Genomic DNA, 27405 nt, shown 5'->3' with positions numbered 1-27405 from the left:
ATGTCAACCTACATGAATCACTCTTCTTACTTCATAAAGCCAACAAATTGCAGTATGAACAAACACATATTGATGATGTCAATGTAGACATTCAGTACTGCAAAAATATACTCATCAGGATTCAGTCTGTAGTGGTGTGTCCTTCCCAGCATTAGTTGTGTATCCACCACTAGATACTTTAAAAAGAACCACAAAACAAAACACAAGTTTTAGAGTATGCTACCAGTTTTATAAATTTCTACTCGTGAATGTTACTTTGTGTTTTTAAAAAGCCACTTTTTATTTTAACAGTTACAGTTTGTCACAATATATGGGAAATGGAGAGTTTATGAATGCTCAAAAATAGTCTGGTAAAAACAACAGCACCGGGATCTACCCAGAAATGCTTCAGATTTTCTTTTTTAAAAAACACCTCTGGGCACTGGGCTTTGAACTGAATAACATACTGGCACAAGAGGAACTGACTTCATTCTACAAACCCAGCATATTCCTTTTTGGTCATAAATGTTTAAGATTTGTCCAATTCAGTAAATACTGTTAAATGTTTTATATACTCAGTTTTTCCATGGCCCTCCTCAGAATTCAGAGGAAAATAACCATAATCGCTAATTTAGTTACTGCTTTTTCTTTCTACCTAATGCTCTGTATGCAAATCAATTTATAGATATATCAAATATTCCAATAAATTCAGTCTTCTATTTTTTTAAGGTTAACAAAACAAAGAAAAGACTTACTATGGCAAAAAGGAGCGTTCCAACTGCAGCATATACTACTGTTATCAACTGCAAAGGCAGAGTACAATTAATGAGGAGCAAATATGTGCGGGGGCGGGGGGAGAACGGTTTATGCATTTTAGGATCCACACAGTCCTCAAACAACAGGAAGATGTTAATAATCTGTTATTAAGACAAAGGACTTTCATTAACCCCATATTCGATAGTATCAAAGCCTTTTTTGGTCACCAATAGTTGCACGCTTTCAAAGTCACTAGTAGCACAAAGAAACCCTTTTCAAAACACTATAAATATGTTCTCAATAACCACAGTGTGCCAGATACTATACCTAAAAGTACCAGTTTCCCCATAGGTTAAAAGAAACACTGTTTGCTTGCTTGCTTGCTTGCTGTCATTTATAGTCCGCCTTTCTCATTGAGATTCAAGGCAGATTACATAGTGTGAGATTAGTACAATCAGTAGCAAGGACAAGGGCAAGCATTTCCATACAGTGTCAAGAGCATTTCCATAAACAATGTCATAGGATAAATGAATACAAGTTTACAAAAACATAGCATTAGCAAGGATCCAATATGGGGTTGAAGAATTGCTGAAACAGAACATAATCAATTCTAGGACTGACATTAAACATGTATGTTATTTATAGTCTACCTTTTTCACTGAAACTCAAGGTAGATTATACAGTGATGGTTGATATGATCAATGGCTGGGACATTCAATAAACAATGCAATAGGGTATGGGTTGCAGAAATTTGAAAACAAGCTTTACTCATCCTGCCATTCTACTACCATCTAATTTCCCTGCTAAGCTTCATCTGGAGCATATTGCTGTCTGTGCTTTCTTACTTGCAACTCCACGGCTGAATTATAATCTGTCTTCTACCCGTTGTGCAATACTTGCCATCACCAAAATCACTTAAAATATTTTCATTATCGTAATGAAAGTCCAAAAGTCTGCTTTCATTGTCATCTTCAGTTTATATTTGATGTGTATCTCTACCTTTGATATACCTAGATCAAGATGGGCAGCCATGTTAGTCTGTTTGTAGCAGCAGAAAAGAGCAAGAATCCAGTAGCACCTATACAGCTGATGACCCTTGACTTCCTTCATGATATAGGCCTTGGTCTTCAGCAGGCTTTCTTCCTACCTGTCTAATTTTTCATTTAACATTTCCACAGGGAGAATCATAGAATCATAGAGTTGGAAGGGGCCTTACAGATCATCTAGTCCAACCCGCTGCCCAATGGAGGAACAGCCTAAAGCATTCCTGACAAGTATTCATCTAGCCGCTCCTTGAATACTGCCAAAGAGGGGGACCCACCACGTCCCTAGGCAGCCAATTCCACCTCTGGATTACTCATAACATAAAGAAGTTTTTCCTAATGTCCAGCAGGTACCTTCTCTCCTGTTTCAGTTCTCATAAGATGAACCTTGCTGAATCAGACCAAAGGCACACCTGGTCTAGTATCCTGTTTCCTACTACTGCCAGTGCCCCAAGAACTTTTACAAGTAGCGCACAAAGTTCAAAGTCAGCCCCTCTTACCCATCCCCCACAGCAGCTGGTATTTCTTAACATGGAGACTTCATGTAGCCATCTGGGCTAACAGATATTGATAGCCCTATCCTCCTTTAAAAGCCATTCAAAGCCATCTAAGTTAATAATCATCACTATATCTTGTGAGTTCCATGGGTTAATTATGCATTGTGTGTCCTAGGGGTTTTTTTCCTCTGTGTTGAAACTACTGCTTATCAGCCTCAATTACTACTCACAATTACCAGTATTATGGGAGAGGAAGAAAGGACTGTGTCTGGAAAGACCAGGATAAAACAAAGTTGGAAGGGATGAAGGTCATAAAATGCAGAGGGGGGAATCCATCACAAATAAAAGTGCTTTACTTGCCATTGATTTCAGGCTGACAGAAAGTATTCCAAAAGCAAGGAACACAAAAATCAAAGCCAGCAGAACTCCTGATGTGATGGTGAGGTCCCACTAAAGACAGAAACAAGATAGGAATTAATAGTTCTTACCAAACATATTATAAGATGTCTATGGACCTCTACACTGTGAACCTCTGGAAGGTAAAATCCTCCATCTTTCTTAAAAAGTAAGTCCCTAAAATATTTTCATTCTTTGTACACTCCATAGCGGGGGAGAGACACAGAAAAGTCCCTTGCATTGAGGAAAAGCTCCAGAGGAAAGTGCCGCTGCCACTACAACAGATCCATGGCATCCAATGCAATCAGGTATTCCTGCCAAAGTAATTGCATATATTAATAAATTTTTCTTTTCCCACCTTTACAACATACACTCCAAAGAGGAACTCTACAAGGAACTCTAATGTTTGTGGATCATAGCATCTTTTAAAACTCCTTCAGTATCCAAAATCCACTGTACCCTAAAGACAGGGCCTAACTTCAAAATTTCAATTTACCACATATGGAAAATCTTGCAAGAAAGCAGTTCTTACGGCACACGCAAGTAGGATAAAAATGGTTACTAAAATAGACTCCAGAACTGATATCAGCAAGCTGCTTCAAGAGTTGTTAACATACAAATTAACCTTGCCCGCTGTGGACTAGTGAACACATACATTTCTACAATCCAGCAATATACAGCACTATCAAATGGATCATCTTTGATTTCATGCACTTCTGGCTTAGATGTCCATAGAGATATGTGAACTATAGCTAGGCTTTTAGTTAAGACTTTAACAATGCAATCCTAAGCAGAGTTACACCCTTCTAAAAGTGGCTAGAGTAAGGCATACAAACACTAGGGCAATAGCATTAAGTTGCTGTCACAACTGAAATTCCAGCACAATTACTTCAAGCTGAGGACTCAGAAATATGTTTCAGTGAACTATATATGACACACATTGGATACTAATTGTTAGTATATACTGATGATCTTTCCTAGTGCCTTCTTTGGTTCAGTTCAGTTTCAGGTTAGACTACTGTAATACACTTACATAGGTCTCCCCCCAAAGTCAACTTAGGAGACTCCAGTTGGTGCAGAACACTGTCGCTCAGTTGTTATTAGGAGCTAGGCAGAGCACACATATTATTCCCATTCTGCAGTCACTCCATTGGCTGCCCATCAGTTACTGAGCTCAGTTCAAGGTATTGGCTATCACAAATAAAACCTTTCATGGTCTTGGTCCTTCATATCTGCAGGACTGCTTTGGTCTTTATGCTCCGCCATTACAGCTTTGCTCATCTGAGCAAGGCCTTCTGCAGGAGCCACCCTACAAATACGCAAAATCAGCAACTGCCAATACATGTGTATATTCTGTTATGCCCCCACCTTATGGAATGGGCCTCCTGATGAGTTAGGATGGCTCCCATTTTCCTGCCTTTCTGCAATCTATACAAAATGCAGTTATTCAGGAAGGCTTTTTCATACAAGTAATAGGGCTGTTCTGTAACTTAATTGTTTAGAAAGATGCTTTGGTAAAGGAATAGGGACTGTGAACTATACTACTATGTAAAGTATGTACTGTCTGTTGATGTAACTATGCTCCTACTATGTAATATCTGCATAGTTTAACATGTCATGTTTAAATGCTTATGATTGCTTCAGACTTGTTTTCAGATTTCTGCAATTCATATCTTACTGCATTATTGGATATTCCATCCACTTGATCATATTGACTTACATGGTGTAATCTATCTTGAATATTAGCAGGAAAGGCAGATTATAAATAATGTAAATAAATATAACAGAATTGTGCCTAATCTTTTAATTGTCCCAATGGTACATTTTTCAAATGCTAGTGTAGCACCCTTATATCAGTACATACTTACCTTCGTCTGAAGAGCAAAGAGAGAAAGTCCCAATGTCACAAATGCTGTACCAGCAACAGCCCACATTATCCCATCAGCGTCAAAGAAGCTAAAAGCCAAGAACACGTAGCATGTTTCTGTGAAATGCATAATCACATCCGTATAATCACTTCAAATTTTGTTCGCCAACTTACCTTGCAATTGATCCAAGTAACATACCCTCAAGTATTGTCTATAAAATAATATAGAAATAATTACATATAAATGGAAATTCATAGTATGGGAACAGGTTTTTGCTGAGTAATGGCATCTCTCATTCACCTTTCTGCATGCACATGAACACAACAAATCATTCCACTGTTTCACATGTACCAATCATTTTGATTACTCCTCTTTGGAAACACCAGGATGAAGAAGCCATTATGAGGCTTAAATTTTGGAACACATTATGTTGTTTATCTTCTATGCTACTACTAATTTTCTAATAGTTTTAATTGAGATTTTATGGCTATTTTACTGTTGTTAGTTGTCGTAAATAGTTTTGAAGGTGTTTGTCGTAGAAGAATTTGGCAAATAAGAAGTGCTACATGTTTCAACCCAGAAAGCATTTTCAAGTGTTCAGAGCACATACACATTAGCATGTAAATCTGTTGCTCCATTAATAATTGTCCTCGCCTCCATATTACCGGGGAAAGGGGGGTTGAGAGAAAGATGCTTGTCATCTGCCACTTAGCAAGCTTATAGCCAGTTTGAGTCTTTATCCAGAGGCTTGCTGATTCAAAGACATTATGGTAAAGTAGTTCTGTAGTCCTCTGACAACCTGCAAAGCTTCCTTGCCCTCCCATCTCCAAAACAGAAAAGCCTATAGGCTCAAAGGGAGAGCACTGGGTATGGATCTGAAGTCAGAACTGTCATAATATTTGCTGCAACAAATTGTATAAAATAATGTTATAGAAGATGAATCAGTGGTGCAAAGAAACCATGTGCAATTCTTGTTCACAGAGTGGCTGCTGTTTTAATTCTCTGCACAGAGTAAACCTACCCACACACTACTCTGTTACTTCCAGAATCAGTATTGGATAATTGTACTCCAGTCCTGTGCTACCATCAACTTCAGCAAACCCTGGAAGAAAGATGGACTATTCACAATTGTTATGAGCCTGAGCCTAGTGAGGTTAGGGCAGCCAGCCTCCAGATGGTGGCTGGAGATCACCTGGAATTACAACTTATCTCCAGCCAACAGAGATCAGTTCCCCTGGAGAAAATGTCTGCTCTGGAGGGTGGACTGTATGGCATTATACCCTGTTGAGGCTCCTCCCCTCACCAAACTCTGCCTTCTCCACGCTCCATCCCCAAAATCTCCAGGAATTTCCCAACCTGGAGCTGGCAACCCTAAGTGAGGCTTAGTGGCTCTGGGGAAGCCTGCACTAAAGTGACTGCAGAGTACATTTCCCAGGTTCCCTTTGACCCCTGTGATTGGGTAAGAAGGGATTCTGAGGGGAAATTGCACCAATAGGGAAGTAGGGGGATGGTATCTGCGAGAAGGGATAAAAGGCCTCACAACAGTGGGAGGGTGTTCACTCCTAGAGAGCAGAGCTGAGGACAGGCTGCTGCAGACGGAGTGTTCCCTTATCCAGAAGTAGGGTTGCCAGCCTCCAGGTAGTGGCTGGAGATCTCCCGGAATTACAGCTGGTCTCCAGGCCGCAGAGATCAGTTCACCTGGAGAAAATGGCTGCTTTGGGTGGTCAAGTCTATGGAATTATGCCATGCCAAGGTCCTTTCCCTCCCCAAACCCCACTTTCTCCAGGTTTCTCTAAGTTTCACCCCCCAGATCTCCAGGAATTTCCCAACTTGGAGCTCGCAACCCTATCCAGAAGGGGTGAGACAGCTGGAAGCCAGTTAATAACAGTCTAGTTAGACAAGTTAGGGTGTTATAGTTTTCTTTGTTCACCAACCTTTACTATTCTCTTTACTTTACAAAGTTTTGAACACCAGTTGCTAATAAATCTTTTTAATAAAGTTCTTTATTATTCTGCCTGGGTCCTCACACCTCATTCAGTCACATAACAAATCAATCCTACTGGGAAAAAGTGAACAGAAGGGGTCGGTTGGGCCCTTCCGAGGAAGCTTGTACCAGAGTGGTGGCAGCCTACAGATAGCTTTCCTAGGCCTCAGCCTGCTTGTAACAACAACAAATGCGGCACAGCTGTTCATTAGGTAAGAGATGGGGTACACAGTCCATTTGTGCTCCCCTTCAATCTGAAGTAGGCAATACTGCACATTGGAGTCACTTCCCAGCCGACTTCCTGTCACATATAATAAACCCACTTCAACTAATTTAGTGTCCTATATGGAAAATAAACTTCAAAAAATACTTACAAAGATTAACAGCAAAATATAATTCAGTGGGACTTTTCTGCGGGCATGATCACAGCAGGCAAGGGTAATAGCCAGAATCAAAATTGCAGGTCTAAAAAGACAAAGAACTTTGCAAATTTGCTGGGTGAAATGCCAGATAAAGTTTCAGTGAATTTTACATCTGTACTCCAAACCACATCTACTTAAAAGTATATTGAAGTACCTCAAAATATATTGGTGGTGATAGTACACAGATATTTAATAATAAACATTAAATAATATTGTATTAACGTTAATAAAATTCATAAGATTCAGTAAGGTAACTGTAATTCAGTAATGTAATTTAATCAGCACCTATATATGGTATACTTACAAGAGGGCATAACAAAACCATGGACGCCTTCGTACCCAAATTTTAAGAAATCTCCTGGCCAAAAACAAGAACAACCAGATTCAGAAAGAGAATATTCCCTCAGCATAGAGAACAGGTCATTTTATTTTATCTATTTATTTTATGTCTATCTTTTCTCTGTTGCAGAGAATGAATTAGGAAAACATTTAAAATAAAAAGAACAACAGAAGAGAATAAAAACAAAACCAATCAGTGGAAGCACTATTCAATGGCATTATAATTTAAAAACCCTTCTGAAAATATTAATCCTCCTGCTAGAGATATCCTGTTATGCTTTCCTTAATTCTACACTGCATCTAAAAAACTGGGATCTGGCTCACAAAAACATATGCCGTGGAAATTTGCAAAGAAACCATATAAAATGCTGTGTAAAGTTTAGCAACTATGTATGAAATGTGTGAATATATCTAATTATCAATGTGGGCAAACTTGTGGATATTTAAATCCGGAAATAAGCAGTGAACAGACAAGATAAACCAGAAAACCCCCCAAGGAGACTTCTGGAAGCAAAAGCAAACAAAACACAGCTAAATCCCCATCTGTGAAAGCTTTCTTCCCTCCTGGTGAGTCTAACATTAAGTAGGGCCCTGGGAAACAAAGGGAAGACAAACTGGCGGCCGGGCAGACAGAAAGCTCTGATCAGCACTCAGCCTTAACAAAACAAGATCTAGCTAAGTTTATGACTAATCTAGAAATAAAAATAACTCATAAACCTGCTCAACTAACCGAGCCACTATCTCAGCAGCTAAAAGAAATAAGAGAGGCGTTAACAGAACTTACTAAAGCGGTGGACACTGTACAGGAATTGGCAATTACTATGCAGGAAGAAATTTTAAAAACCTGCAAGCCTCAGAAGAAATCATGCAGAGTAAAATAATAGATCTTGAATTAAAATTAAGGCAAAATAACTTGAAATTTCGAGGGATTGAAGAATCCGGGGAAGGAAACAGATCTCTTGACATTTATTTCTATGTGGCTAGCGACAGTCCTTGACCTGGAAGAAGGAGTGGCATCAGTAATAATAAGATCTTTTCGTCAGGGCCCCCCATCAAAATCCACGAGCAAACTTAAATTTCCACAAGACATAAATGTTCGATTTCTTTATTCAACAACAAAGGACAAAATCTTCAACACAGCACAATGCAAAGGTGGGCTTGAAATGTATCAGAAAAAAAATAGATGTCATTCAAGATCTTCCACCAGAGATCCTGCAAAAATGTAGAAAATTAAAAACAATCATCAAAGCATTGACTGAGGCAAACATAAGATATAAGAGCCACACCACCAAGCTAATAGTTCATCACAATGGAATCCTTCACCAAGCCAACGATGAAGAATCGGGAAAAAATCTACTAAAACAGCTGAACATACAAACCACCAGTGAAATGAGAAACATGCTCCTTCCATTGCCACTTTCAACACAAGGACTGCGTTCTTTCAAACAAATATCATCCTCAACTCACCGAGCAAGAACTTGAACTTTAAATCTGACACTGAAAATTCAGACAAGTCTAATAACATTAACAACTCAAACTCAATATGTTAAAAGTTCTGTAATGGAAATGGGTGTGGAAGTGGGGGAATATACGCTCTTTTCCCCTCCTATAAGACAATTACTCTGCGGACAGAGACAAGGCTTTTGCCTAAGAGCCAAGCTACAAGTGACGCCTTACACAGGTTGGACACTTGTCAGCTTCCCTCAAGTTTTGATGGGAAATGTAGGCATCCTGGTTTTACAGCTTGGCTCTCCATTACAGCTGCAAGACCAGGATGCCTACATTTCCCATCAAAATTTGAGGGATGCTGACAAGTGTCCAACCTGTGTCAGGCGTCACTTGTAGCTTGGCTCTAAGTCTCGCTGAACTACTGTTCAGACCTCTGCACTACAGCAACACCTCCATAAGAGGTATAGTTATATAGTTTTTGTTGGTTGGGAGGAGACGGGATTTCTTTTTTGTTTTATTAGTATTTTAGAGTTTGTATTTAAGATGTTGATTCCAAACACAAATTATTTACCATTATATCATACTCTGAATCTATCAAAATTATACAGGTATGAAAGCAATACAGTACAAAATTTTAGATGACCTCAATTAAATGCATGACTTGGAATTGCAGGGGTTTAATCTTTCCCACTAATCTAAGGAGAATTTCAAATTTACCTTCAAAAGAACTCCCTAATTTTTTATTTTTGCAAGAGACCCATTATTGAATGGCAGTAACGCAGGTATTAAAATCCAATTGGTTTACCCAACACTTTCCAGCCCCCGGCACATCAAAAGCCAGGGGTGTTGCAATTTTAGTTTCTAAAAACAGCCCCTGCCAGAGACTGGAAACTCAAATTGATCCAAAAGGGTGTTTTATTTTTGTTTCAGGGGAATTAGATGGTTCTCCCTTAACACTTCCTTCTATATATGCCCCAAATTCGAATCAATTGTCTTTTATAGATGAAACATTATCAAAGCTAGCCCCTTTTCAGAAGGGTGAAGTAGTTATAGAATGCAATTTGAATTATATTGTTAACCCACACATGGATAAAACATAAAAACCCCACAAAGATACAAACCTCAAACAAGCCAAACTTAAGCAAGATCAATATAATCTCACTGATGTATGGCAAGTTCTCAACCCGGGAGTAAAAGAATACACATACTATTCCAATGTGCATGATGACATATATACTTGAATAGATTTTATTTTGGCCTCTAAAACACTGATCACACAAATACAAAACTTGGAAGTTGGCAATAGAATTATTTTAGATCACTCATGGATAACGTGTTACTTGGAAAACAGAATTTTAGACGGTAAAGGCCCAAACTGGAATCTCAATAAATTATTATTGTTAAATGATAGCATATGTCAAGAAATATCTACAGAAATTGATTGCTATTTTGAATTCAATGCAAACTATAGAGTAACATTTGATGTCATTTGGGATGCTTTCAAGGGAAAACTAATTTCCGCTGCTACTGCATATAAGAAATCTAAACAAAAAACGATCTTGGAATTAAAACAAAAATTAGCCTATTAGAAACAAACACATGAAATATAGAGGCAAAAGACCCTCATTAAATTGAACCTAGAACACAAAAAAATGGATATGCTTGAATCTTCTAAAATACAAAAATGTTTAGCTTATGTAAAATAGAATTCTTATTAAAAAATCCTAAAAGTCTACGATGGTTTAATTGTAGGATCTCAAGAAAAAAAATTGTCTTATTTAATATATTTATTGAAAACTTCTCAGGCCAAATCATTAATTAAACCAAAGACATAGTTCAATCATTTTGTGATTTCTACCAAAAATTGTATACTTCAGAAAACCCCTCAAAATCTCAAATTCTTGATTATTTAAGTCCCATTAAATTTAATACTAAGATTACTCCTGAACACGAAAAATATATGGACAAACCCATAACTCCATTAAAGCTTTTTTATTGTAAAGTAAGCAACAATTTTAGATGCTGGAAGCTCTGTGGACAAACAGGCACATTTTTACAGTGTTAGTGGACATGCTCTAAGATTCAAACATATTGGGAAAAGGTTATTATTACCACCGTTATAGAAAAAATAATAGGTCACACAATACAATGCAAACCAGAAAAAATACTGTTGAATTTATGGTATGGAACTAAGGTACCCACTTATAGAACAGATCTTGTCTCATTAATGATAACAGCTGCCAAGATAACCATAGCTCAAAAATGGAAAAGCAATAGTATACCTTAGATTATGGATGTTGTCTAAGGTCTGGGATCTTTTAATTTCTGACAAAATAACAGACCAAAAAGCCTCATCAGAGAACCCCTGTTACCAATAGTTTTTTATGGAGATATGGCTTCCTTTTCTAAACTCTATCACTGAACACCCTATTAAGGATTATACTGTACCTAACAAATATGTTGACGTATGTCTTTACTAATTATTAGTGAACTGTAAATATGTTTATTATCTAATCTGTATATAAGGTTTTCTTGTTTGGAATCTTGTTATTGTTGTAGTACCATTGTTTTATTATTGTTAAAAAAATAGAAATAAAAAGTTATAAAAAAACAGGATTGCAAAAAAATCTGAAATCTAAATCAATGGGAGAGTTAACTCCTCTATAGTTTATTAAACAAATGATTGCCCTCAGTGGCTGTTGCTAGGCAACTACACAGCCTTTTAGCCTTGATTTCTGTCAGTGAAAGGCAGAGGGACCGAGACAGTGCCCTTTCTAGGTCTGGTTTGGCTTTTGAGGGAAGACTCATTGGGGCCAGTTTTGCAGTAATACAGATTAAAGCACATTATACAAAGCAATATAAAGCAATACCTATGTATTTTAAGTGAACTTCTGCACTTTGCATGAACTGTCTTGTATTTTTTTCTCACATGTTGTATAGCCAACCCAGGTGTACTTTTATCTTTGAAAGTACACAAACAAGAAGAGCACTGCGTAGTACCAGCAACAGCAAGAGAAAAACCTACTGCGGTAAGGTCAATATCAAAGGTACCAAAAAACACTGTGGCAGTTATGATACAAAATCTTTATAACTCTCCAACATGTTAAATCAAATTAGTATCCTGAGAATAATTAAAACACCCTTGACTGACTTTGAACTTCCACTAGGTACTAAAACTCTTAAATGAAAGGGCTTGATCTCAAGAATATATAACATTTTAATAGCTCCATTACAAACCAAAACTCTAAAATGCCAAACAAATTGGTATTTAGATTGCAAATCAGAATTCACAATAGAACAATGGAGGGAATTAACGAATAATCACATCTAAAATTCAATCATATAAAATATTACACAGGTGGCACTTAACACCGAAAAAACTTTCAATGACTACTTCTGCAAATTCACCACTGTGTTGGAAGGGCTGTGGTAATATAGGGACATTTGCACATTGCTGGTGGGAATGCCCTCGAATTGAAACTTTTTGGTTAGATGTTTTGAAACATAAAAAAGAAATAACAGGCTACAAAATTCCCTTTGATCCAGAAATTTTATTTTTAGACAAATGGAATACAATTGAGATTCTCCAAATTAGAAGGGATTTGATTAATACCTTATTGGTAGCTGCTAAAAGCCTAATTGCTACAAATTGGAAAACACAAAAAATACCTTCAATTGATAATTGGTTGGGAAAAATTTGGGACTACTGTATACAAGCAAAAATATATGATAGGATATATCAAGCAGAACATTTTCTGAAAGAAACTGATTTCATAGCAAAATGGTATCCATTTTTTGAATATATAATCGAAAAGAACCAACTACCCCCCAAAAATGTATAATTTATTACTGGACCAATGAAGTCTGAAACAATCTTGTTATAAGAAATAGAGTTAATTGCAATTGGATATGTCGACTACAATATGACTTGGTTGTGTAAAAAGAATAAGTATGGAATTCACAAACTTTAACTGTATATTTTTTGTTATCTGTTAATTATGTATAATAATTTTGAAACCAATAAATTTTTTTTTAAGAAAAAGAAATGGGGCAGTCTTCCTGACTTCATTAGGTAGACCATTCCACAAGGTGGGAGCCACAGGGATGCTCTGGGACGAGCAGCTGTTGTTCTTAATCAGCTACAGGGTGACACCTTTAGAAGGTTTTGCTCAGATGGGTACAGGGCATACTGGGAGAGGTGGTCCTTTAGATATGTGGGTTCTAGGACATGGGGTAGACCCATGTAGAGTGCATTACAACAGTCTAGACTTTATATTATGATGGCATAGATCCATATGATAGATAGATAGATAGATAGATAGATAGATAGATAGATAGATAGATAGATAGATAGATAGATAGATAGATAGATAGATAGATAGATAGTTTATTTTTCATGGTCAATGACCAGGAATTAACAAAGACACCAATAGAAGGATAGATCCATAAGGCCAATCAAGTGCAAAAACCACTTTATGTGGCTATATGTTTGCTGGTGCTACATCAGTGTCTCACAGCAGTTTCTCACAGTCAGTGTATAAAACTTGAATGGCAACACATATTCCTAAATATTTTGTGACATGATCCTGGGTTCCCTGACTGGTGCAGCTCCCCAGGAAATGTCTAAGTGTTTAGCTTTTATATAATAATTGAAGAAAAAAATGTGGTACAACACAGGGGCAAGTGTAACAAACCCAACTGCTGTGCATGTAAACCAGTTCTCTATGAAGCAACTTTATCAACCTTTTTCATACTAAGATCTACAATCAGAAATAAATCATAGTAAGCAGGTCTTTGATTACTGATAGCCTAATTACACACATGATTCACTGCATCATTGGAAACAGGACATTTTATGAATAAAATACATAATATAAAATGTAATGTTCCAATTGGAATAACTTAAAACTGTGGTAATTTATACGTACCAGTAGACGAACAAGCAAATTATACCAACAGTGAATCCCAGCTGAATTGTCAGTATGAGATATATTTTCCTGATGAAAGCTAGGGAAATAGTACAGGATTCAAATTACACATTACTACAAAACCTAAATTAATCAAACTGTTTTGCATTTAAAACTACTGACAGAACTATATAGGAACCAGCCTCATGGCTCTATGAGTTAACCCTTTATCTAACCATCTGGGCCTGGGGCCTGTGTGGATGGGCAAATCTGTAAAAGTCAGCCAGATTCAAGTATAATTTATGGTTTTGAAAACCTACAAGAACCCTCAGAAAAAAGACTTTGGGGGGTCATGTGGGTGTAACCACCTGCCCCCCCCCCAAGTTGACAGCCATGGTGCAGTTGTAGCAATCCAACATAACATAGAAACAAATATTGGCAGGAAAAAGTGGCAGGAAATGACAAGAGGGGAGTTGATACTGTGGTGGCAGGAAACAGAAGAACCCATGCAGGAAGGAAGTGGGAAGGAGATCCTGTGGGGAGGCAGGGAAGGAAAAGAAGAGCCCATGGGGGAGAACAAAACATGAGATAGTGGGTGAAAGGAGAGTCTGTGGAGGAAAGGAAGGCAAAGGAAGGAGGATAACATGTAGCTGTAGGAAGCCAGACCCAGCGGCAAGAGGGAAAATGGAAGTTTCCCATCCCCAAGAGTTCCCATGTGTTCACCAATGGTTAGCTATTCATTACACCTAATTCTCAATGTGTATGTCTTTTATTGACACACATGCACTACCCAAGCACACATATATAAAATAACTATTAATATTAAATATGTAATGATTATCTTTTTTCCGTCAGCCAAGTACCTCTGAACATGTTCTAAATACCTCTGAACATGTAGGGTAATCTCTCCCCCCACCAGCATTTGGCAACCTTTGTGCATCTGGAGTAATGGGGAGGACTTCCCCCTCTTCCTTCTCTCCTCAGCATGGGTCACAGAAGCTCTAGCAAGAAAGTGAAATTGCCAAGGTACACAGAGGAGTGCAAGTTGGTTGTGGAGAAAGGGAGTAAAATTGCTACCACTCACTCTAGCCAGCTTGCTCTTTTTCTGGATGGCTGCCAAGATACTGGTAGCTTTACTCTCTCTTCTCTGTGGCCAACATGCTTTCCTCACAACCACCTCCTGGGTGCTGGGATGAGAATGCAGAGGCTGTAGAGAAGGGTACAGGGTTATCGGAAAAGTTGGGCCCTTTACATCCATCCCTGGCCCACAGCTCAGGGAGGCTTACAGCTCCAGTCTCCCTGAAAACAGCTGTTTCAAGGTGCAAATCACCTGCCCACCACAAACTCTACTGCACAATGGCCTTGCACACATTCCTGGAACAAGTGGCAGGCGCCACATTGGGGAATGGTGCTCAGAGAGACACAAGTGGCATGTCCTGAGCCACTGAGTGAGATTCACCAGATCATCATAACTAAAGATGGGCCCTTGGGCAGAAGAAGGAGTGGCGCAAAGCAGATTAGGATGACTCAGTTCTCAGTGGCTCGCTCTATATTCAATATAAGACAACTTGACAGGATATAAATACATCTAATTCTTAGTGTGGCCAAATGTGTGGTTCACGAACCAGCAATTCGTCAGAGCCTGTTTCTGATGAACCACCACGAAATTTTTAGTCAGTTCATTTGGTTGGTTTTTTTGTTTGTCACTGCAGACAGCCTGGTGACTTTCTGCAGACCCGGAAGTGACCTTCTACTACCCAAATGAACTGGTTCGCAAACTGGGGCAAGCTTGTAAAAGCATGGTTCATGGTTTGTGAAATGCGATGAAACATGAACCGCACAGTTCATTTTGAACTACTCTGACCGTGAAAAAGTTTTTCCTAATATCCAGTCGGTACCTTTGTGCATGTAGTTTAAGCCCATTGCTTTGCGTCCTACCCTCTGCTGCCAACTGGAACAGCTCCCTGCCCTCCTCCAAATGACAGCCTTTCAAATATTTAAAGAGAGCAATCATGTCCCCCCTCAACCTCCTCTTCTCCAAACTAAACATTCCCAAGGCCCTCAGCCTTTCCTCGTAGGGCTCAGTCTCCAGACCCCTGATCATCCTCATCGCTCTCCTCTGCACCCTCTCGATTTTGTCCACATCCTTTTTGAAGTGAGGCCTCCAGAACTGCACACAATACTCCAGGTGTGGCCTGACCAAGGCAGTATAGAGAGGGGCTATGACCTCCTGCGATTTCGACGCTATGGCCCCTTTGATACAACCCAGGATTGAATTAGCCTTTTTTGCCACCGCATCACACTGACTGCTCATATTCAGTTTACAGTCCACTCTTACCCCAAGATCCCTTTCACATATACTACTGCCCAGAAGTGTATCCCCCATCCAGTATTTGTGCTTCTCATTTTTGTGGCCTAGATGTAATACTGTGCACTTGTCTTTGTTGAATTGCATCCTATTCACAGCTGCCCACTTCAGCTGTATTCAGGTCTTGTTGAATTTTAATTCTATCTTCTTGGGTGTTTGCTACCCCTCCCAATTTGGTATCATCAGCAAATTTAATGAGTAGCCCTTCCACTCCTTCATCCAGATCATTGATAAAAATATTGAAAAGTACCGGGCCCAAAACCTGGTACTGCCTAGGGAGGTGGTGAGCTCCCCCTCACTGGCAGTTTTCAAGAAGAGGCTGGATGAATACTTGTCAGAGATGCTTTAGGCTGATCCTGCACTGGGCAGGGGGTTGGACTAGATGGTCTGTATGGCCCCTTCCATGATTCTATGATTCTATGATTCTATTATTTTTTCCCTGGTTTGTGCCCATCTCTAGTGTGGACACTTAAGTCTGAAGACTGGACCCATGGACAAACAGGTCTGATTTTTCTACAAACCTGAAAAACTGTAGGTTCACAGAAAAATCTGCAGTTATACCCCTTCCTGTACAGGCTTATTAACTTTCAGGTTGCCCAGAATCACTTCTGATTGGCCCAGGAACTGCACTGCCAAGTCCTCTGGGGTTACAGGAAGTGGCATGCCACAGTTTACCCATCTGAGGTCAGAGATGGATTTAATAATGAAGGGAGAAAACAGCAAGACACCTTCATTTTCATGTACTCAATGACCTCATAAAGTTCTCTGTCGCTCCTACTCATCATAATCCAGAACTCTTGAGTTTCTTTTGACAGCTGGGCTCAACCAGTCTCATCACTGGGCAGGATCTGGAGCTTGTGCTGATAATACTGTGAATCCCAGTTGGTAAGCCTGTTAATTTTTAATTATCATGTGGGGGATCTGAAATGGGAGATTGAGATCTGGAATGAGCCTCCTTAAACCACTCATTTTGGCAGCAAGCTGACAGATAAAACATCAGGGAGGCTTTGCTCTCTTGGTTCCACTGCTGGTCAGTAGAGATCCCAGGAAGGCACCTGAACATATCTCAGAAGTTTCCAGCAAAAGCTTTTTCATATAGATCAGTTTTAAATTTTGCTTGTGTGGATCTTTTAAATCCTTTCTTCTTAGTTGCTTTGAGAATCACTTATTAAAAAGGGAACGATCAATAAATAGATCAGCACACTGGAAACCAATACAAAAGGTCAGATGTGCAATTTTAAAAGGCAGAGAAGAAGCGAATGTTGATGACCGATTCTTGGAGATGGCAAGAAAGGGGGAAAAGGAAAGGTCTGAAGGGGTTATTGTTCGAATATTTTCTGCATTCCATATTCTGAGTGTTGTTTCCTTCCCTTTTCGGTATGAGATCTCTCAACAGAAAATATATAAAGAAGAGATCAAAGATACCAATTCTATAAAACACGAGCCACCCGGTTGCAGCTAATCATACCCCAAGGGAGCTCACCAAGTGGTAGCTCAGCATCTTTCACAGTCTCCAAGGGAGCTCACTTGGTGGCAGGTAAGTTTCTCACTCCCACTGAAAGGAAGTCCACCTGGTGACAGGTAGGTTTCTGTCTCTCCCTCCCCCAAAAGGGAGCCTGCCCAGTGGCAACTCAGTTTTGCTCTTTCCCCTTCAAATAGAGCTATCTTGGTGGCAGGTTGGTTTCTCTCCCCCTTCCAAAGGGAGCTCACCTAGTGACAGGTAGGTTTGTCCCTTGATCTCCCTCTCAAAAAGGGAGCTTGCCTGTTGGCAGCTCTTTCCCCCTCAAAAGGAGCTCACCTGGTAGCAGGTAGGTTTTTTTTCCCCTCCCAAAGGGAGCTAACCTGGTGGCAGATAGGTTTCTCTCTCGTTCTCCTCCACCAAAAGGGAGCTTGCCCAGTGGCAGCTCAGTTTCTTCCCCCAACCCCAAGGGAGGTTGCCTGGAGGTGTCCATGCTCTCTATTTTCCCACCATGCAGGTTAACTGGACTCTTCTAGCTTAATCTCTCTTGTTCATTGCAAGGTTTTCCATACTTAGTAGTTTTTCTTTTCCAGGTTAGAGAAGGGAATGAACAACTGCTCTGAGCAAATGCTGGTTGCTGATTGACAGGACTAGGAAGGAATTTTATTTAACATGGTTAAATAAAAATTATTTGCCTTCCACTCTATATGTGGTGGTGGAGAGTGCCCTCAAGTCATAGCTGAGTTATGGCAACCCCTGGAGGGGTTTTCATGGCAAGATACTAATGGAGGTGGTTTGCCATTGCCTGCCTCTGCAACCCTGATCTTTGTTGGAGTCTCCTATCCAATTAATAACCAAGGCCAACTCTGCTTAGCTTCTGATAGCTGATGAGATCAGGCTAACCTGGGCTATCCAGGGCAGAGCTTTATTCCATATATATGTGACTTATTTCAATGACAATAGAATATTGGTATTGGAGGGGGGCATTTTAAATTGCTTTTTTGTGAACTTGGAAGAAGAAAAGCTATAGATGTGGGGGAGGTAGGGTGGCTGGTAGGTGGGAAGAAGAGAAAAAAACAGGAAAAGAGGAGAATCTATAGGGCCTTTAGAGAAGGGAAAAGGAACTAGCAAGGGAAGGGAAAATAAGATGCCCCTCACAAGTCCTTGCAGGTCCTTGGCTTGTCAATATATCTAATACTCAACAATGACCTATCTGTGTAAACACTCACACAGAGAGAGCCTGTGGCCATGGATAGCCACGATGGATCTTTCTAGAAACTGGAAAAAGTCCAAGTTTGCAGAAAAACTTCTAAAATGATAGAAGCAGCACCTTTAAGAAACTAATGCCCTTAGCAGCCATTGCTAAGCAACCACAGTGATATTGCCAGTCTTCAAGCCTTGGTCTTGATCAGTAAATGTGCAGGGAAGGGAGTTTGGCATTCCAGGACTATTTTGGCCTTTGAGGTAGGACTTATCAGGGCCAAAGCCAGAAGCAACAACAGGGCAACTTATTACACTACGACCTGCATGATTCACTGAGGTCCAGCTACTTGCTACTGTTCAACAGCAGCCACCTCACAATAGTCAGTGTGGTGTAGTACTTTCAGATTAGGATTCTGGCGATCCAGATTTGAATTCCAACACTGTGGTGGAAGCTCACTGGGTAACTTTGGGCCAGTCAAACACTATCTGCTTAACCTACCTCTTATTGTGAAGATAAAATAGAGAAGTGAATGATGTAAGCTCCTTTGGGTCCCCATTGCAGAGAAAGGTAAGTAAATAAATAATAATAAATATAGCTGATGAAGAGAGCACATAAAAGGAATGTGGGTGGGTGGGTGGAAGAAGAGAAGGGAGCAGGGAACATTCAAGATATGGGGGATGCCGGGAGGAAGGAAAGAGCAAATAATGTGGGGAGGGGGATACAGGGAAAAGTGAAGTGCCCCCACAAATTCTTGCAGGTCCCCCCCCCACACACACACCATGGCCCAGTTCAGCCACCACCATGCAATTGGGCTTAACCCAATTAAGAGTTTTCCCAGGGTCAGGATGCCAAGGGGATTGAATGAGGAAAAGATGAAGGGGGGCAGATAAAGGTAGGTTGGCTGGTGAGTGGAAAGGAGAGCAGAGAACAGGAAAAAGAGAGAGGCTATGGGGGCTATCAGGAAAAGTAAAGAAGAAATATTGAGAGAGGGTAAAATGAGATGCCCCTTACAAATCCTTACAGATCTCCTCCCCCTCTTGTAAAACCTATTTCATAGATAAATAATTAGTATCACCAGGATGGACAGACTTAGATTCTCTCCTCAGGGTCTCTGAATAACTCTTAACTTCGTCAAGTGCAAGTGAATGGATGCCAGCTATCCCCATGGGTGAAGATTAAAGTGCTGTAGGTGAGTACAACATTGTGGTGGGGGGGAAATCTGTTAATCATCCCTGACAATATATTATCTAGCCACAACTGCCCCTTAGAAGCTGGGCAGGATAAAAAGTGAATGTGCATTTGAAGAAATGCTTACTGCATGGCTCTGGTGGAAGGGGAAGGGTCCTGCCATGCGCTGGGCTGTCACCATGCCAGGTGAAATTTGTTTGCGCTGGGTAGCAGCAAGGCTGTGCTGGCAAGACTAGTTAACGAAGCTTTTCCTGTATATTGTAAAAGCAGTGGACTTGCAAGGACTCCCAGGAAAGGGGAAATCCCATCTCCCCCATCCCCACCCATGATCTCCTGTTCCCCACTTCCCTCTCCTTGCCGGCTTCCACTTTTCCCACTCTTCTTCCTGCTTCCAATTTGATCCAGCTGTTGCTGTTGTCCCCATTTTCTAGGCCCTGCTTTCCCTCTCCTAATGGCCTCTGTTTTTGCTTCCTTCCCTTCCAGCCTTTCTGGCTTCTACTCCATTTCCTCCATATGTCTCTACTGTCTGTCTCCTCAACTCCTCTTCACCTCAAAAGGGGATTATATGAAACAGTCACAAAAGACAGTCACAAACTACCTCACTAGCAGTGTAATTGTAAACAGAATTATATCCTTCTCTATCAATTTAAATCAACTGACATAGAAGTGAGGCCACCTTCCCCCCAGTTTTTAAAAATCTCTTCACCATGTAGGGAAGTGTGTACCTTCTATCATTCTTCTTTTGCCTCAGCAGCAGATGGAAGTGATAAATAAATCGTTATGTAGGCCCCAGAAATCTAATTAAAGGATTCCATGTTTGGGCCATTAGCAGAGTCTATCGTGTGGCATAGAAAGTGTGATTATAGGTGGTTGTGTGAGCTCGTTCTGCTGGCTGGTGTGTGTGCAGGAGAGAAAATAATAAAAGCATACACTTGGTTCATATTTAGAAAAGAAATATGAGTTCTTTATTGCAGGAATTCCATAGTCTGATAGGAAAGGAGGAGAGACAGATCCTAACTACCTCTCTAGACTAAGGATGGGTATGGATTGCAGGGCAAGGCCTGCATCCATGCTGCTAAGATGGAGGGAGGAGGAGAGAAGTGTTGCCTGGAACAATGCCAGGAAGAGAAGGAGCGAGAGGGAGGAAGTCAGGAGGAGGAAATCCTGAGAATAGCAATCTGCATATTAAAGGCAGTCAGAGCAGTAAACAATAGTAAATGTTAAACAGAGTGCCCTGACCTCGCTATTTTTCTAACTCTCTGGTTTGTCCCCCTCTGAAACCTGAGGAGAGGGACAGCGCTGGATCCTCCTCTTCCAACAGGAAGGAGCAGTGTATGTGTGACTGCGTTCAGTGACTGGTAGGTGCAACCTCATTTTCATCATCATGTCCTCTGTGCAGTACCACATTGAGAGATAAGCAAGCTGATTTAGTGGGGATGGTGGGTATGAAGCTCTCAGCTGAATAAACTGATTTTCCAACATCAGCATCCCTTTAACATACACAAAGTTGCATGCGATGAATGCTGAAGCAGGCAGCTATGTTTATTTTTCATCCTAAAATGATGCCTGTTTGGTTAACAACCCAAGTAAAGGAAGCCATAAAAGTAAAAATGCTTCATTTCAAAAGTGAGTGGTTTGCCCAAATGGTGTGAACAGAAAGGAGTACGAGTTCTGACAGAACAAATATAAGTTGAAAAATAAAGCAAGCAGAAAGAGAATTTGAGGAGCATATTGCTAGTAAGACAAACAAGTATTTCTTCAAATACACTAGGAGCAGGAAATCACCCAGGGAAATGGTTGGACTGTTGGATACAAATGAAACGAAAGAATTGCTTAAGGAAAATATAGAAACAGAATGACTTGTTTTCATCTGTTTTCACAGTAGAAAATGTGAAGCATGTACCCAAATCACAGCTGCTGTTTTTGATGAGCCATCAAACCTCAAAAATGCACTTTTTCCAAAAGGTTTCCACAATTTTGACCACTAGTGTACAGTAGAGTTGAAGAAATGCTGAAACAGAAGCAATTTTAGGGCTGACCTAGGAGGACATATTTAAAGCAACAGATAGTACGTAAGGCAACACAGCAGTACGTAAGGCAACATAGTGGTGAAATCTATGGGTGAAGTCTATGGTCCTTAATTAATCAAAAAAGCCTTTTTGAATAATTCAGTTTTACATTGTTTGTGGAAAGCTAGGAAAGTGGGGTCTCTCCTGGCCCCCTCAGGCAGGCTGTTCCACAGGGCCCGACTGTTATCAGGAGTGAGCAGAAGCATGAACATCATCCCCATTCTGCAGTCACTCCATTGGCTACCTATCAGTTACTGTGCTCAGTTCAAGGTATTGGTTATCACATACAAAGCTCTTCACTGCCTTGGCCTGGCATATCTACAGGACTGCCTCCCTCCATATGTTCCTCCACGGCAACTTTGCTCATCTGAACAGGGTCTCCTACAGATGCCACCCTGCACATAGACGAAATCAACAACAGCCGGTACACGGGCTTTCTTTGTGATATCTGGACTACCCCTCCACTATAGTTGTGCGCACGCTCTCAGATCCAGCATCCACCCTAAGACCTCCATCTGAGCTCTTCTGCATTGACACGCTGGTTGCTCAATGCTGTCTCTCCTGGACGCCCTGGATGGTAACTGTCACTCAATCCTTCAAACTCTATCCAGTTTTCACTACTGCTTTCTAGTTAGTTCTGTGTGTGCGCGCGCTATGTGTTTTTTTGTGCAACTCAGCTTTGATGTTTTTCAATAAAAACTCCTTTGGGTTGAACATCTGTCTGTTTATGGACAGTTACCATCCAGGGCGTCCAGGAGAGACAGCATTGAGCAACCAGCGTATCAATGCAGAAGAGCTCAGATGGAGGTCTTAGGGTGGATGCTGGATCTGAGAGCATGCACACAAGATCTTGCTAAGTTACACACCCCTTGTTGCCTCTCCTTGCATGCTAATTCCCCCAACTCACAAGGAGACCTCCTCATTGAGTAACAATCTCTCTGTATTGGGTGAGTGGGTAACATTGTGGCAAATGAAGATAGGTAAGTGTAAGAAGATACACACTGAGGGTGAGCACTCTGTGTTTGTAAAGACTCAAGAAACTCCCTGAAGCTAACCTGGGCTTATGCACTTTCCAGTATGGGGCTGGATAGAGGACACAACAATGAACCACAGTTAAAACTGTGTTTTTTAAAAAACCCTCAAACCATGGCTTCTAATCCTGGTTTGACTATACCTAACCATAGTTGATGGTATGACCCTCATTCAGAAAATCTTGCTAATCATAGTAAGTTTAATTAAACTATGGACTCACATGACATCTGAACCAATCCAAACTTCCAGATCTTCCCTGGACACTTTCACCACATACTTCTTGAAAAAAAATTGTTACCACTTACCTCTGCGGACATTTTTTTCTGAAAAGGGTCCTTCATCTTCACCAAGAGTTGCTAACTGTTCGGTTCTTTTACGTGACCATCTTCCCGGGTGCCTAGTCCGTGAACGTTTTACTTTTAGCTCATTTTCTGAATGCTCTCTGTGGACCTGGGGAGGCTGTTCTTCAGTATTTTCCTGATTATTTCTAGGTAAGACATCTTCTTGTGGATGTTTCTTCTCTGAATTCTCAGCTGGTAGGGAATCTGACAGAGAATCTCCACCAGGGTGTTGGTATTTGATGTACAGCACTGGCCCTATACTTCCATGAAATCTTGGTAGTAGATCACTTTCCATCTTGGAGAAGTATATCCTAGTTACACCTTCACAATAATAACAAGAGACCATTAGATGGTCACTGACACTGTCATCCTGAGGAGAGTTACACCCTTCTAAGCAAACTCCACCAAAATTGCACAGAACCTAGTCCTTTCTAAAGACCCTCCAAGTTTCAAGAAGATTGGATACATGAGTTTAATAGTATAGGCCACTAAACAAGATGCCTCCAGCCACTCTCCATTCTTTCCTATTGGGGAAAAGTTCAAAGACCTTGTTGAGAACTTCGGCATGGAGCAAAGACTTGTGGTAGCTGGCCCTGCAGCCCTCCATCTGACCCTGCCTGACACTGGTCATCTCACCCCTACAGAAGGTCGTTGAGCAGTCAGTGAGCGGTACACATGCTGTGACTGTGGGCAGGTCCAGATGTCCAATGTGAAGTGCACACCTCCCCATCCCAACAGTGCAGCCTCAGGGATAAACTGTGACTTTTTTTTTAGGCGGGTCCAGTCAGACAACAGCTGCTAGAAAGCCTGCAGACAGTCCCTAAAGGAGGCAAATGATACTCACTGGAGCCATTTAGGGCAGGAAAACAGTGGGGGAGAAGGCTGAAGCCCATTCTTCTCATGTGCCATGGCTCCCAAGATTCTTGGGAAAGCTGACTCGTCTCGTTCCTCTGTTCTCAGGGGAACCCAGACCGGACTCAGGGAGGGGGAACACATCTTGTCTGGCCCTCAACTTCTGATGCACAGTGCTCCAGGTCAGCATTCTCTACCCACTCTTTACATGCTGTTTAAGTATACTTCCTTCCAAGGTGAATCCACACACCCACAATTATACCTTCTTCCCAGTGTGACAGTACTTACCCATTTTTTCCCTTAGACCATAAGCCCCATGTATAATGGGCATGTTATCGCTTTCCATTAATAGATCTTCATCTGAAGTTTTCAGATTCATGTAAACAAAGAGAATAAAAATTTACCGGACTAAAAATATGTTCCCTCTTGTAACTAAATGCAACAACTACATGCTACACCGTTATGGTTTCAAATAAAATGTTCTGGAATTTTCTGGCCATACTAGAAACATTAATTCATACTGTGAGGCCTAGCCCAGCAGCCATCCCTCCACTTTACCCCCATTGCCAGGCTGACTTACTTGACAGCTGCACAGCCCAAGGAAAAAGAAACGGCTGGAGAAGGTGTAGCTGAGTTGGCTAAGAGAGGGACTGGTATAGGCACCTTTGCCCTTGCTAGCTCAGATTCAGCCCAGGCCACAAGGCAGGCCACAAGCCAGACCATACCCACCTCCCAGCTGGACAGTGAGTCTAAGCAGTGGCACCTGAGCACCCAACATTATGACATCATAATGGGTGCCTCCACAGAGACCAGAGAGGGTAGGGCTAGGAGGACCAGCTCTTGCACCATAATTGGCATGGCCATGGCTGTTAGGGAGAAGGACAGAGAAGACAGTATGGGAGGAGCAAGAGGTTGGGGCTCAAAGACAGGGCCAGCCTGTCCAGGGTTTGGAGGGAGTGCCTCTCCTGGGACACAGACAAGAGACTGTGAGAGAGAGAGAGAGAGAGAGAGATCGAGGGGGGGGACACATAACAGGAGGCAGGAAATCCGGAGCGGCTTTTTACAAGAGAGAGAATTCCTCCCACCACTCTCCCCCCCCCAGGAGCATCACATTACAGATTCTCTCTCTCTCTTGCAAAAAAAGTCCTGGATTTCCTGCCTCCTGTTACGTCTCCCCCACAAGCTCTTGAAGGAAAACCCAAGCTGAGGCTTTTTGCAAGAGAGAGAGATTCCCCAACAGAGAACTGCATCAAGTGGCTGTTCTTTGTAAGACTACACTACCCAGGGAACCTTGTGGGACCCAACACACACCTAGGCGTCTCGTGTATTTTCCCTCTTAGAGAAGAACCCTAAGGCAATTTTATTCAGAATCCTAATTAAACCTATTCAAATGAGGCTTACTCCCATTCTTTTCTTAGAATGATACTGTAGTATACCTAAATCTGGGAGTAATTTTTATAACCACAACTGATTCTGTTCAGTGTTATCCAGCAAAGATTTCCCAAGTAATAAGGATCTACTCCATTCTTGCCCACAGGAAGCTATAGGGGAAATCTCAACGGCTTGCTGTGACTTATTTGCTAAGCATTTTGCAGATAAAATCACTAACATCCAATTCAATTTAGATGGCACATTTAATACAGCCAGTTTGCCAGAGGTCACTAAAGAGATGGCATTTACCATTTTGATGGACACGTTTCATTGAAAAGTTTGTGAAACTTGGGGATGCGAAAAAAAAATCCTTGGAGAGGAGAGGCTGACAGCCAGCATGCTCAACCCATCAGGACACTGTGTCAGAGAGTACACAGATGTTTTATTGTTTTAACAATAGGGTAGGAGATATATCACAAATATGTATACTCTTCCAAATAAATAATCAAGTTATGAATTTGCCAGATTGGCTGTTAAAGTCAAATCAAAACCAGCACTAAAATGTCTATTTCACTTCAAAGACAAATAAAAATAAAACTGATTAATATTTGTTTCACTTTCAGCAAACACAAAGAACAATGTCTAATTTCTTTTCTGGAGCTGAATTGAAGTCTTTTAGACTCAATCAAGACAAAAAGAGAACTAGCTTAACAAATGTTCACACTGCCAAGCTTCTTTCTATTTCTGGAGAATCAGTCACCATAATTAGTAGAGTACATGGAATATAATAAGTTGCCCTTGTCCCTACACTTATTGGTAAAATAATACTTTAATGAAAGAATTGAAAGAAGAGGGTTTTTTTTAACTGGGCAATTGGGCTGTGCTGTAAGGAAGTGGTTTAGAGAAAGACTTTGGTAAAGGGACTGTTATGCCAATATAGATTAAGATCATATGCCAATAATCAATACTGAACAATACTAGGCCTAGCTTCTATACTCTCTAGATGAACTTTTAAACTTTGCATGAATTTTCAGTGTATTTTTTCTATGTATAAGGTAATTCAGCCGGTGTGCTTTCATCCTTTGACAATTAATTAAAATAGTGGACTCTACCGAGATTGATGTTCCTCTATCAGAGATTCAACCAATGGTTTTTTTTTGAAAAATTTTTTATTGGGTTAGAACATTTTTATTTTTACATTACAATCAATTTTCCCCTAATTTTTCGTTTCTAACCCCCTCCCTTTCCCCCCCTTTTGTTGACTTCCAACAGCTTTCCCACCCTCTATCCCTTTTCCCTTACTTCTATTAAATTCCTCTGTCTAAAACAGATATACATTCTCCATTATATTAAGCAGTGCATCATTAACTCCTTTAATTATTATACACCCAAACTATACGTCTTTAGATAAACAATTTATCCCATTTTCCAGTTTTGAATAATTCTATATAAACCTATAAAAATATATAAACCATAAAAATTTCCCACATTTAAATCAAACAATTTGATTTATTCTCTATATATTACTCATTTCAACTTTTTATGGTAATTCTATATAACTCCTCAGATACTCAATCAATTTAACTCTTCTATACATTCAGTTTGGTGCATATAAATCTTGTCAAAGAAAGAAAATACTGTTAGTTAGTCAATCCTCATGTTTAAACCTTATCATTAATTATTCTCTATCAGTTGACCTATACATATCTATATATATCTCAATCAATTAATCTAACTGCTTATAAATTCACATTTCTCTTCCTCCCCCGGTAAAGTCACCCCTCTCTTTTATACTTTTATTATATTTCAGTAGTTCTCAAACTGCCACAGTTTTCCTCCCACCTCCCATTTCTTCTCCAGGTATTGTTTCAGCTTCTCCCA

At 40.4% G+C, this 27405-nt stretch overlaps 1 protein-coding gene across 1 annotated transcript; it reads right to left on the bottom strand.

Moving 5' to 3' along the window:
* Positions 1-26: 26 nt before the first annotated feature.
* LOC129337343 (protein lifeguard 1-like) lies at positions 27-23596 on the bottom strand. Its single transcript, XM_054990948.1, has 9 exons — positions 23266-23596; positions 13662-13740; positions 7250-7303; positions 6898-6988; positions 4713-4750; positions 4540-4627; positions 2636-2725; positions 735-782; positions 27-176 (listed from the first exon to the last, which is right to left on the bottom strand). Exons 1-9 carry the CDS (start codon positions 23594-23596, stop codon positions 27-29), a joined length of 969 nt encoding a protein of 322 aa, XP_054846923.1.
* Between the last annotated feature and the right edge of the window lie 3809 nt (positions 23597-27405).

This window comes from Eublepharis macularius, chromosome 11 (assembly GCF_028583425.1).
Source record: "Eublepharis macularius isolate TG4126 chromosome 11, MPM_Emac_v1.0, whole genome shotgun sequence".
Taxonomy (NCBI): Eukaryota; Metazoa; Chordata; class Lepidosauria; order Squamata; family Eublepharidae; genus Eublepharis; species Eublepharis macularius.
This window is presented reverse-complemented; position numbering and strand designations above follow the sequence as displayed.

Excerpts from the sequence above, each read along its gene's own strand:
- LOC129337343 (XM_054990948.1), bottom strand. The coding sequence starts at position 23,596 with ATGGAAAGTGATCTACTACCAAGATTTCATGGAAGTATAGGGCCAGTG. Across the intron at positions 4,628-4,712 it reads TTACTTGGATCAATTGCAAG|CTTCTTTGACGCTGATGGGA; the intron begins GTAAGTTGGCGA and ends CTTGGCTTTTAG. Across the intron at positions 2,726-4,539 it reads TCTTTGCTCTTCAGACGAAG|TGGGACCTCACCATCACATC; the intron begins GTAAGTATGTAC and ends TTCTGTCTTTAG.